Raw genomic sequence first — 12,332 nt, 5'->3', positions numbered from 1 at the left:
TTAGAACCGCGTGACCGCTACGGTCGCAGGTTCGAATCCTGCCTCGGGCATGGACGTGTGTGATGTCCTTAGGTTAGTTAGGTTTAAGTAGTTCTAAGGGACTGATGACCTCAGAAGTTAAGTCTCATAGTGCTCAGAGCCATTTTCTTCAATAAATACAATAGTTTGTTTAAGAAACGTTTGTTTTTACTGACAAATGACCATGTTGTAAATTTTACAACGCGCGCCTGCTCGTGTGGCAACAGTAGGCGCGCCTGCCGGAATGTTAAAAACCATACTAGCAATGTAGAAAAAATTATGATGATTTTTTTTTACATGTTTAGTCTCTTAGGATGACATTGAGGAGCAAATCTCCAAGGACATGGAACGTGTCAGTACATGAAATTACAACATAAAAGTAATAACAGATAAAATGAAATATTTATGTACCCAATAAATAACAAGCCATAAATTAATTTAAACGAAATCAACAAAATAACACAGGAATCAGCCAAATTTTTCAAGGAAATCCTCGCCAGAGTAGAAGGAATGACCTATGAGGAAACTCTTCAGCTTCGATTTGAAAGCGCGTGGATTACATTACCCCAAAATATAATACCATCTGTCATAAGCGAATGAAAATAAGCAGAGTAGACTACTTTTCGTATCGAACTATCACTTTCTTCAGTCCCGTTCGAATAGTAAAAATGGCGCCATTAAGTCTTTGAACAAGATCCTGAACATGTACTTTCCACGACACCCTACCTGAACACCAAGAAATTTGAACTGTTTTACTAATCATATGCCCATTCCGTGAAATTAAAACGTCGGGTTTTGTTCAATTGTGTGTTAGAAAATGTTGTTGCGTTTGATGACTTATTCTTTACTTAAAAGTAAAGTGTATTTGTAAAAGTATTTAAAATTAGATAAGTAGCACTTTTGTCTTGAAAAAAGTATGTCAACTTTCATTAGTAAACATGTACTACCAGTTTTACTACCGTAATTAAATTGTCACTGGTTAATGACAAAAAGAAATACCATAGCTGCTGATTTATAACAACTATATTTATTTTAGTTCTCCCGATTTGAGAAGATAGTTCCCGATTCTCGTAACGCACTACCTAGAAAATTAATATATTCGACCTGATAACACTAGTTACAGAAAACGTTGTATATCATAGTGTAATTTATTGTAGGAATTATGAGAGCGTACGTTCCTACCAGAATCAAAGAATATATTGCTACCTCGCGAAAAGACCATGAAGGTAAAGTTAGAGAAGTTCGAGCGCACACGGAATGTTGCCAACAATCGTCCTTCCCAGGGAGTGTTCACGAATGGAACAGGAAAGAGGGAGAAATAACAGTAGCACACAAATTATCCTCCGCCACACGCCGTAAGGTGGTTTGCGAACTATAAATGTAGATGTAGATCGCGTGCATCGCAAAAAATCGTGTGCATGAGTGTATTTTGAGGATTGCATTAGCCTAACGAGAAGGATTCAGAGCCGGCCTTAGGCATGTGCAAACGGTGCAACCGTACAGCGTCCCCCACTTCTGGAGCCCCGCGGAAAACTTTCGACGGTAATTTGAAAACAGTCAGCCGTAATTTTGTTATTACAGATAATTTGAAAAAATAAAGTAAGGTGTTTCTGAAACTACTTTCAATGTAATGTAATACACTTACATATCCACTGTGACATGACTGTGGGCACTGGAGTACGTCCTTGAAATTTATGTTTGCGTAGGAGTCGAGGGAACCAGGGGCTATGATACTGATGAGCTATAGTTATCTGTCAGCATATGATTATTGCTCATGTGTAAATTAAGAGGTAAGCGATTCATTGTTTCTCAGCGCCTCTCCGTGTCCGCACCCGGCGGCTGAGATGCCGGCACGGTAGCTCAGCGTGCTCGGTCAGAGTCTGTAATAAAGAACTGAGTGGACGGATCAACGAACAACCTGAACAGATGTCATCGGACGTCCGTCACGAACAAATTCAACGAACAACATAGAACAAAATGAGATCAAGAAAAAAAAAGTGGTCAGCGCGACACACACTGTCAATCCTAAGGGCCCGGGTTCGATCTCCGGCTGGTTCGGAGATTTTCTCCGCTCAGGGACTGGGTGTTGTGTTGTTCTAATCATCATCATTTCATCCCCATCGTCGCGCCAAGTCGCCGAAGTGGCGTCGAACCAAAAGACTTGCACCCGGCGAACGGTCTACCTGACGGGAGGCCCTACTCACACGACATTTACATTTTTAGCGCCCTTTCAGCTCATTGTTGTGGCTAACAATCAAGCATTACATTCTTCCGTCAGCAGGGGTTTCCCACATAATGATTCGTTCATTGTCGTCAGTTTCAACGCACGGTACTTTTCCAGTTCACGCCGAGGGAAATGTCTCCTGAGAGAGACGGATTTATAAACGACGATTCAGGTGCTCAAAATATCAGGAAAAAGCTACAAGATGAAGTTTTTGAACCCACAAAGAGGGGCTTTCGAAAAGTTTGTTCGACCAATAACTTCAGACAATGAGACTAAAATATGGTTAAAGGACGAAAGGCATTAACAGTAGCCTCTCATTTTGTGATGCTTCAGATACAAGTGAACATAGCTCCATGATAAAATGAAATTGTACATTAAGGCCAGACTAAAATCGTAAATTTTGAGTATCATTTAAATGAGAACAGAAGAAACTTTTCAGCTCATTTCTACGTAAGATCTTTACCAAATGAAGAAAAAAGGGGTCGTAAATGGCTTCTGTATTCAAAATCTACCGACAAAGTTTTTAGTTTTTGGATCTCCTCCAAACAAGCTGTTAAGTGGTGGACTGTGTGGTGTTCATTTAAGAAATCGGCTTCAAGAGCATGAACAATCATTTAATCACATAAAAGGTACAAAAAATGGACGGAATGTCAAACAAGAAAGTGGTATCTTTGAAAAATATTCAAAATGAACTCATAAATTTGCTTGCCAACAAAGTGAAAAACAGCATTGTTAATTTTGTAAAAGAAAGTAAATATTTTTCTGTCATACTTGATTATACTCCTGATACAAGCCACAATGAACAAATAACATTGACTGATTGGTTTGCAAATTTTTCAGAAGACGCAGTGACTGTAGAAGAACACTTCCTAGATTTTCTGAAAGTCACTTCAACAACAGGAGAGAGTTTGACTGAAAGCGTTTTGTCGAAACTTGATCAACTAGGACTCGATATTCATGACTGCAGAGTCTAGTGTTACCATAATGGCGCAAATATGATTATCAAAATGGCGTTCACGTCAGAATCCTAACGTGCAATCCAAGAGCATTTTATATGCCACGTGCCAGCCACAGTCTTAATCTTGTGTTATCAAATGGGGCAAAATTTGCAGCAACAGAACTCACTTTTTTTTGGTGTAATTCAAAGAATGTACATTGTTTTAAATGCAACCACTCAGAGATGGGAAATCTTACTGAACAGAGTACCATCTTTAACAGTGAAGAAGTTTTCAGATACTCGAGGGGAAGAAGGGTGTAGAGTGTCGAAGCTATAAGGTACCAGACAAGAGGTTGCCCTTCTTGAGGTAAGCAACAGCACTGTTGAATCGAAAACAAAGAGCGAAGCACGCTCACTTGCTGTGAACGAATTAGAAAGCGTCGTTACTGTAGGCGTTGTCATATGGTATGACATCTTCGCTATTAACGCAGCAAGTAAGGCACTTCAAGCAAAAAACATGGACGTGAATGTTGTAATTAAGCCCCTCGAAAGCCTAGTGAATTTTATTGGGAACTTCCTGAAGGAGGTTTTGTTAATGGGCAGATAACAGTAGAATTCGCAAGAAGGCGAAGCAATTTGATTACGAAAGGACGACATGGTTTGCAGAGATCAACCTTCAAAGGAGAAATACAATACCGTTTTTTTCTACACTGTCGCTGACACACTGTTAAAAATTTGAAAGGTTTATCCAACTGGCTAAGTATTCCGAAATATTCGGCTTTTTGTTTTCTCCAGAACGTTTAAAATACACACAGGACGAAGAACTGAAAATGCTATGTTAAAACCTTGAGAAAGAGCTAAATGTGAACACAAATGGTGAATGTTCAAAATACACAGACAGAAATTAAAGTGTTCAGAGGAATGGTGCCCCGAGACGTGGAAACACCTATGTTCATACTGAAACACTTGAATGACATTGGAAACACATTTCCCAGTATTTTAGAGTTTGTCAAACCGTGCCAGTGTCTGTCGCCTCCGCTGAAAAGAACTTTCCACATTTGAAGCTTATCAAGAATTCTTTCAGTAGCAGAATTTCCCAAGAACGCATGTCTTCTCTTACTGAGCTGTCAGTGGAACACGACGTGGCTTCAAAACTAAATTTTGAAGATACTGTTGATGAATTTGCTCGTCAAAAAGCAAAAGATGTTTTGTGTAAAGTGCGTAAGGCAATAACCCTTAATCTTTATAAGCTACAACTCAATAATATCTTGTAAATTTAGAGCACAGTCGAATGAAGAAAGCATTTAAGTGTATATCCTGAACAATACTTGTGAACCTTATTTGATTTTGAATTCATTAAATTGGAAGAATTCCCATAGCTAAGTTAGTTTTTAATATTAACATTTTAGTAATTACCATACCTATTAAGATTCCTTCTCCGATTAATTATTTTCCTATAACAACAGCAGGTCTGCTGTAGTAAGTCTTTTGATACGTAGGTAATATTTCAATGACGAAAGTTAGAATTCTTTTGAACGTGACGAAGGTGTGTGGCCCGTGTTGGAAGATTGGAAGAGGAGGAGAGGCGAGGGGGGGGGGGGGGGGGGGGGCATGTGGGAGAGACCCGCGCGGACGTTTTGCACACATCTCCGTGCCGGCTAAGGTCGGCTCTGGAATGATTGTTACAGGGCTCTCTATATGAGACTTACTGTCGCTCAAAGTTCGCCTCTGATGTCCAGAAACACCCTGTAGTTACCTTACTCTCTTCCATCCGATGATATATTTAAAACTGTAGTTTCAGCCCTGTATTGTCTTAGTATGGCAGTCCAGTACCGCACTATTTTCGAGAACAGTTCCACTGTAAACATTGATACCTGTTGTGAAGCAGTGATAAACTGTCGAAAACGGTTTTAGAAAATCACTTCACCACGATGTCTAACGTCCCAACAAAAAAAGTAAACAATTATGTATCCTTCTACTTTTCGAAACATTAGTTATAGTCATTCTGAGCTTGTTCGCCAGCAACGCAGTTCTAAACAAGATCCGTGGCAGAGTCGTAACACTGCTGCGAAATGCAGTAGGTTACGACAAACTATTGGTGAAAAGCCTAACCGCTGAGTTACATGTTCCATAGATCATTTGAACGATTCTTTAAATGAAATGATGCGAAACGACTCAGTTTGCAGCAGTGGTTGCCAACCTGGGAGTAATTAAATTTTTGAGAGTTAGAAGGCAAAATGGTTCGATTGTGCCCGTCACGAAATAATTTTTGAAGGATAATGATAATTAGCATAAGTACTGTAAGAGACGAATGCTTATTGCATAAAACAAATATTTATTTTCTTGTCAGATATTATCACTGGAGCGCGTCTTCACGTATCAACGGTAGGTACAGTGGATCTATAACAATATATGTGGGACTCGTATCAAAAGCTAAAGATGTGAAAATTTCTTCTGCAAATTGTAGATAATTTTTGCAATGGACCAGAAATTGATTCAGTTCTCACATCAGAACAGATGAACGAACTAACTGACAGCGCAAAACAACAGTAAAAATAATGCTTACCGTAGTTATTATTAATAATTATTACTAAACATCAGGAGACAGAAATCTACCCGTTTCTGCTAGTTCAGAAGGAATCAAGTAATTTACAAAATGTAGCTTTAGTGCACGGTTTTTACACTTGGCTGACTTAAAATTGGTGTGCAAGGTGCGAGTGAAGTAATTGTTGCTATGGACAAGAGTGGTGCAAAGTCTTCCTTAACAAGAAGTTGTAGTAGCACTCACAATGTACCGAAAATTGGTTATTCATTCATTCTCTCTCTCTCTCTCTCTCTCTCTCTCACACACACACACACACACACACACACAGACAGTGCCAACACTTGGAAAAGGAACTTTATGTGTACGACAATACCGTTAACATTAATGAACATACCTTTTAGTCCTGCTCATGATGCTAGTACACTTTCACTACACTGAAAAACTTGAGTGTTTCTTTTCTACCAGTTTTTAACTAAAAAAGTCGCCCAAGATATAGGAGGAGCTGTCTAAGGGAGATGATTTCATATTAAATTTGAAATTTACTTTGCTATCTGTTAGACATTTAATGTTATTGCGCGAATAATCAAACATTTTTGTTGCTGCATACTGAAATCATTTCTGAGCTACTGGCAGCTTCAGTAATGGGTAATGAAGGCCATTTTTTCCCTCTAGTATTGTACGAATTGACATCATTATCCTTAAACTATGATGATTATTTATGACGAACGTCATTGGCGAATGTACATATTTTGATAGTGCAGTTAAAATATTGAACACTTTGCAGAGGTACTTACATTATGACTGCACCTGAACACCACATATTATTCTTACTCTCGCTTTTGTGCAATCAACACTTACAACAGAAATTTATTTCATAAGACATTATTGAGTGGAAATGTGCAAAATATGTCAGTAATTGATTCATTGGTAACTAAGGCTAGCAATTACGAGTATATGAAGAGGAAACATAGATGAGCTTAACTCTTTGAGCAGCTGAATAATATGTTCATTCCAGTTCAAGTTTTGACGAATATGTGCGCCCAAAATTTTGGAGGAATCTATCTTTTCTACCGACTCCTGTTCAGGTGCTATATCAGTTGTTAGTATGACTGTTGTACAGACTGCGTAACTGCGTATTTCTCAAAATTTAGAGATAGTCCATTTTCAGATAACCATTTAATAACTCTTTGAAAACATCGTTAACAATCTCTCCTGTTGTTTTCTGTCTACTTGGATTTATTATAATACACAAAAAACCAGTTCTGGTTGACAAAAGCTTAAGTGGAAGGTGAATTACATATAAAAGGAATAGGGTGGGCCTAAAACTGAACCCTGTGGGACACCCTTTGTGATTTCTACCCAGGCTCTAAAATTTCTCTCCTTCCGACATTGTCTGAATTATTCAGCACGAGTTTTTGCATTGTGTTTCTTAAGAATGATTCAAACCAGTTGTGTTAAAATCCACTAATTCCTTAAAACTTAATTCTTTATTAGAGTAACATATCTATACAATCAAACACCTTAGAAAGCAAACAAAAAATGTCAACTGGCGATATTTTATTATTAAAGGCATGTGACATTTAGTAAGTGACCCTTCTGGAATTCAAACTGTGATGCGCTAAGTAAATTGCTTCTACATAAATGTGAGACTACAGTACATTTGTTTTTCGAGTACTTCTGGGAAAAAAAGTCAGTAAGGAAAGTGGATGGTAATTATTAACGTCTTTCTTGTTGGTTTTCTTATAACTAAAACGAGCAAATGCGGAACAATACTCTCGTGCAGATAAGAATCTTTGCTGCTTTTTGATTAATCCTTTTAACATAAGTTAATGCAATCATTCGTTACCAAAAGATATCAGATGACAATATTACCAGGAACGGTTAAAGATGATGTGGCCGCAGGAAAATATCTCGTTCTGGGAGAATACAGAAGAGGCTAATTCTTCCACAATGCATATCAACAAAGCGTGAGACGAGTTGTTCCAAATAACATAATTCATCTAGAAGATAATCTCATCACGGTAGATTAATGGAACAGACATATACGCTACTATTCAGAAAACGTAACGGTACACTATTTACCAAGGGTGTGTACAAACACTCATCTATATCGTCCCATATCACTCCAACCGCACATTACAGATCCTCTACCAGCTTGAACTGTCCCCCGCTGACACGCAGGGTCCATGAATTCGTGAGGTTGTCTCCATACCCGTACACGTCCATCCGCCCGATACAATTTGAAACGAGACTTGTCCGACCAGGCAACATGTTTCCAGTCATCAACAGTCCAATGTCGGTGTTGACGGGCCCAGGCGAGACGTAAAGCTTTGAGTCGTGCAGTCATCAAGGGTACACGAGTGGGACTTCGACTCCGAAAGCCCATATCGATGGCGTTTCGTTGAATGGTTCGCATGCTGACACTTGTTGATGGCCAAGCACTGAAATCTGCAGCAGTTTGCAGAAGGGTTGCACTTCTGTCACGCTGAACGATTATCTTCAGTTGTCGTTAGTCCCGTTCTTGCAGGATTTTTTCCCGGCCGCAACGATGTCAGAGATTTGATGTTTTACCAGATTCCTGATATTCACGGTACACTCGTGAAATGGTCGTACGGAAAAATCCCCACTTCATCGCCATCTCGGAGATGTCCCATCGCTCTTGCGCCGACTATAACACAACGTTCAAACTCACACCTTGATAACCTGCCATTTTAGCAGCAGTAACCGATCTAACAACTGCGCCAGACACTTGTTTTATATAGATGTTACCGACTGCAACGCCGTATTCGCCTGTTTACATATCTCTGTACTTGAATACCCATCCTTATACCAGTTTCTTTGGCGCTTCAGTATATATCGCCCCACTAATTAAAGCATAAACCCTGTTAGGGACAAATTCTTGTTGCATGCGTCACACAAATGTCAAAACTATAATGGGTGTGGGTATAGTGTTGCATGTAGTCAGGGCCATACCGAGGAAATGGTGAGATAGGCGCCCTCCAAGGCCGCAGATAGAGAGAGGGCGCAGAAACTGACCCGAGAAAAAAAACTACTAAGACGATTTAAGAATCAACCGAAAGAGGTACAAGAGCTGTTCTGCCTTATGTATTCCTGTCTTCCGCCTGCGAGCCTTCCCCTCTATCTGAGACAGTAACCATGCGCTGTTGCCACCGCAGTGTTACTTCGTACAGGCTGTACCATAAACCAATGACTGCACTGGAACGGGCGTCACATGGTTATGTGCCAACGGCAGTGCTTGGTTCCTACAAATGGTTCAAATGGCTCTGAGCACTATGGGACTTAACATCTGAGGTCTATAACTTGGAACTACTTAAACATAACTAACCTAACGACATCACACACATCCGTGCCCGGGGCAGGATTCGAACCTGCGACCGTAGCGATCAGGCGGTTCCAGACTGAAGCACCTAGAACCGCTCGGTCACGGCGGCCGGCTTGGTTCCTACAGCTGCCGTCTTCAGAGGTAATAATTTTCAATAATGCTTTATTTTTATTACATCTACCTTAAAAACTCCTAAATCTGCATAGAAAAAATTGCAGAAAGGTAGTTTAGTGGGGGGGGGGGGGGGGGGGAACGCTCTGACAGGGCTCATTATCATCTTGGTATAGATCCGCTTGCAGTTGACGCATTCGTTACCAATGAGGCCGCATACATCCAAAATCGAAAATTATTTGCGGCTCAGATGTCAGGATCAAGTGAGGCTGCATTTTCAAGTTGCTTATTAGAATTAAAAAAAAAAAAAAAACCGAACGTCTCAACACATGCTGAAAATACCGACATAGCATTAAACTGTACCTGTGTTGTTCTGATCCAGGCGTAAAGACAGGCTTTCACTTCATGCAAATATTGATTAACTGCATGTTGAGCAGATTTGCTTTTCATTTTGCAAACTCCGCCAAATAAAATATTCACTCTTATGCACAATACCGACACGACTTCGTGGAAACCATGAACTGTAAAAGTCACTCTAGTTTTCGCGATGTTTCTGCTCGCGTGGAACAGTCTTCCCACCACATATTTTGATTTTGTTGAGGGACTAATCTGTAGAGCAGCCCGATGTCCAACGTCCACACCCTTTCTTTTCGCGTCATTAAGTTTTGCGATTGGTTCCGCCATTACTAATTTCTGACATAATCCATCGCGTCAACATTCGATCTATACTTAACACATTCTTCTGCAAAAAGAACCAAATTCGGAAGGTAAATTCAGATTCATGTGTACATCATGTACATATGCCATCATCAAATTATTTTTTTAGAGCCGAGTTTAGCAAAGAGAAAAAAAAATCTGTTAAATATTCAGTTAATCAATATTTGCACGAAGTCAAAATCCAACCTTTAAGCCTCGATCAGAATAACAAACTGACAGCTACAGTTCGATTAAAATTACTTGATAGTTGACACTTTACGGGCTGAGCTGGTTTCCTCCAGTCAGAGCGCTCGACCTCAGGCCTGAATCCATCGCCGTTGCCAAACTGGCACAATAGTTGGTCAGTTCACCTTGTCCGGCTTTCTCTCTTGCTGTGTTGGGATCGCCGGCCGCTGTGGCCGAGCGGTTCTAGGCGCTTCAGTCCGAAACCGCGCTACTGCTACGGTCGCAAGTTTGAATCCTGCCTCGGGCATGTCTGTGTGTGATTTCCTTAGGTTAGTTAGGTTTAAGTAGTTCTAAGTCTAGGGGCTGATGACCTCAAATGTTAAGTCCCATAGTGCCTAGAGCCATTTGAACCAATTTTTGTTTGGATCCCAAGTCCTGGATCTGTCCTTTTAATTTCATCTCACATGATTACCGCGCGCGCACACACACACACACACACACACACACACACACACACACACACACACAAACGATGCTAACGATATACACACGTTTCATACATAGCACTAACGAAACACTACCTACTCGATCCTCCCGCATTACTCGCGATTCTGCTGTGAAGGCTGCAAATTATCGTTGCTACGGAATATCAGAGTCTTAAATGTAACAGCTTATGCATTGTAGTGTCGCAGCGCAGTGGTTAGCGCATAATTGGTCGGGTAAAGAGTGATAGGTTCGAAACTCTTTACGCACAGCTGGTGTTTTTCTTTTTTTTTTTTTCAACCGCAATTTAGTCATTGGTCATTTAAAATCGGCTTTCGACAGGGCATCCCGCACTTCCGTCATACCTCACGCTTCAAAAATTGCTCCGCGTTACACATAAACTGCATTTGTGAAGTGAACGGCCCTATTTGTGTGTTACCTATAACGGAGCGATTGCCAGCAGCCTACGTGGCAACACTGTAGCGGCCGCTGGCTGACGTCAACAATCAAGTAATTTTAATCGGACTATAGCTGGGGTTTTTTTTTCCAAGACACCTACCACACTGACAACCAATCAGAGCACGAGTTTGGTCACATCTTCTGACCCGCACACAGTTATGTCGCTCTGCTACATCAGGGAGCGGTTGCCAATCTACTGTGGAGACAATTCGTCCTAGGTCAACTACATGCTACAAATAAAGTTGTAAAGCGTCCTGAAAGTTTTACTAGATTTTATTTTTAGAATTAAGTTTAAATTGTTCGATATTATTCGTGTTCCTACATAAAACATTGCTTCATGAGGTTATTTGCGTTATTCACCAGATTCTTTTAAGGAATTCTCCTAAGCTCAACAGTCCTGGAGCTATAAATATGCACCTGCTGAAAGCTAGGCACTTATTTGTATAAACTTTACAGCGTTTCTCAATTTAGTTTGCAGTTCTCGATATTTATGAAGAAAAGTGCGTTAAACATGAGGTGAATGCTGACTCCGGATTCATATTGGAATTAGAAAAGGCTGAACCAACTGCAAGGCAAGGTTCACACGTCGTCATAATGTCGTATTTTAAATACAGAGTAAATGCTCCCAACGTCGAACACAGATCTCGAGCTATACTGCAGATTAATCTGCTACCACAACCTTTGTTTGACATTCACTCACAACCGAAATGTTGCCTTCGTAACAGATAGCGCCTTTTACAGACGAGAAACCACGTAACAGCTTAAGGTCTGTGACTGAATTTAATTTTCAGTAAACCCCGACTGATGCAGAACAGTACAACAATGTTCATAGGAAGCATTTATATGACAACAGTGGAGTAACACCCACAGCGTGTAGTAGAAATTCTGTGAGCGTTATCTTTCAGGTACTATAGCGATATCTTTGAACAAGACGACCCCAGTGGAATGCGCACTAACCTTGTTCCTGAGGCCGAAGCTTGGCATAAAAACGACAGCAGGCCCAAAGACAGCAGCATAGACATGGCGCCGGCCATGTCTTTGCAGCACTGAAGTGTCGTTCTCGCGGGTCCACGGGCTACTGTGCGCCGCTTAACGCTTATCAACTGTTCCCCGCTTCGCTGCCGGCGCTGCCCTCTGCGCGTCGGAGAACCGCTACGCCTGCAGTCGCTATCGGTAACAGCCAACGGGAAATAATGCACTTCTGTTATTGTGATGACTCATGTCACCCTACTAGCATCAGTGCATTGCCTTGTAGTGGCTAAAAATAACCAAACAATCGCCGTATACTGTTGTCTCGATCGTCTACCACACCGCAAGTAAAGTTTCAGAG

At 40.7% G+C, this 12,332-nt stretch overlaps 1 protein-coding gene across 1 annotated transcript in view; it reads right to left on the bottom strand.

Annotated features, from left to right (window-relative positions):
- The window catches only part of LOC124615596 (murinoglobulin-1-like), a 283,543-nt gene extending 271,473 nt beyond the window's left edge, over positions 1-12,070 (bottom strand). The window contains exon 1 of the mRNA XM_047143583.1: positions 11,960-12,070. Coding sequence (XP_046999539.1) covers positions 11,960-12,036 — 77 coding nt within the window. The 5' untranslated portion in view covers positions 12,037-12,070. The remainder of the gene's footprint in view (positions 1-11,959) is intronic.
- Positions 12,071-12,332: the final 262 nt, after the last annotated feature.

This window comes from Schistocerca americana, chromosome 5, assembly GCF_021461395.2.
Source record: "Schistocerca americana isolate TAMUIC-IGC-003095 chromosome 5, iqSchAmer2.1, whole genome shotgun sequence".
In the NCBI taxonomy this organism is placed as follows: Eukaryota; Metazoa; Arthropoda; class Insecta; order Orthoptera; family Acrididae; genus Schistocerca; species Schistocerca americana.
Note: the sequence above shows the minus strand (reverse complement) of the source record. Positions and strands in the feature narration are given on the sequence as shown.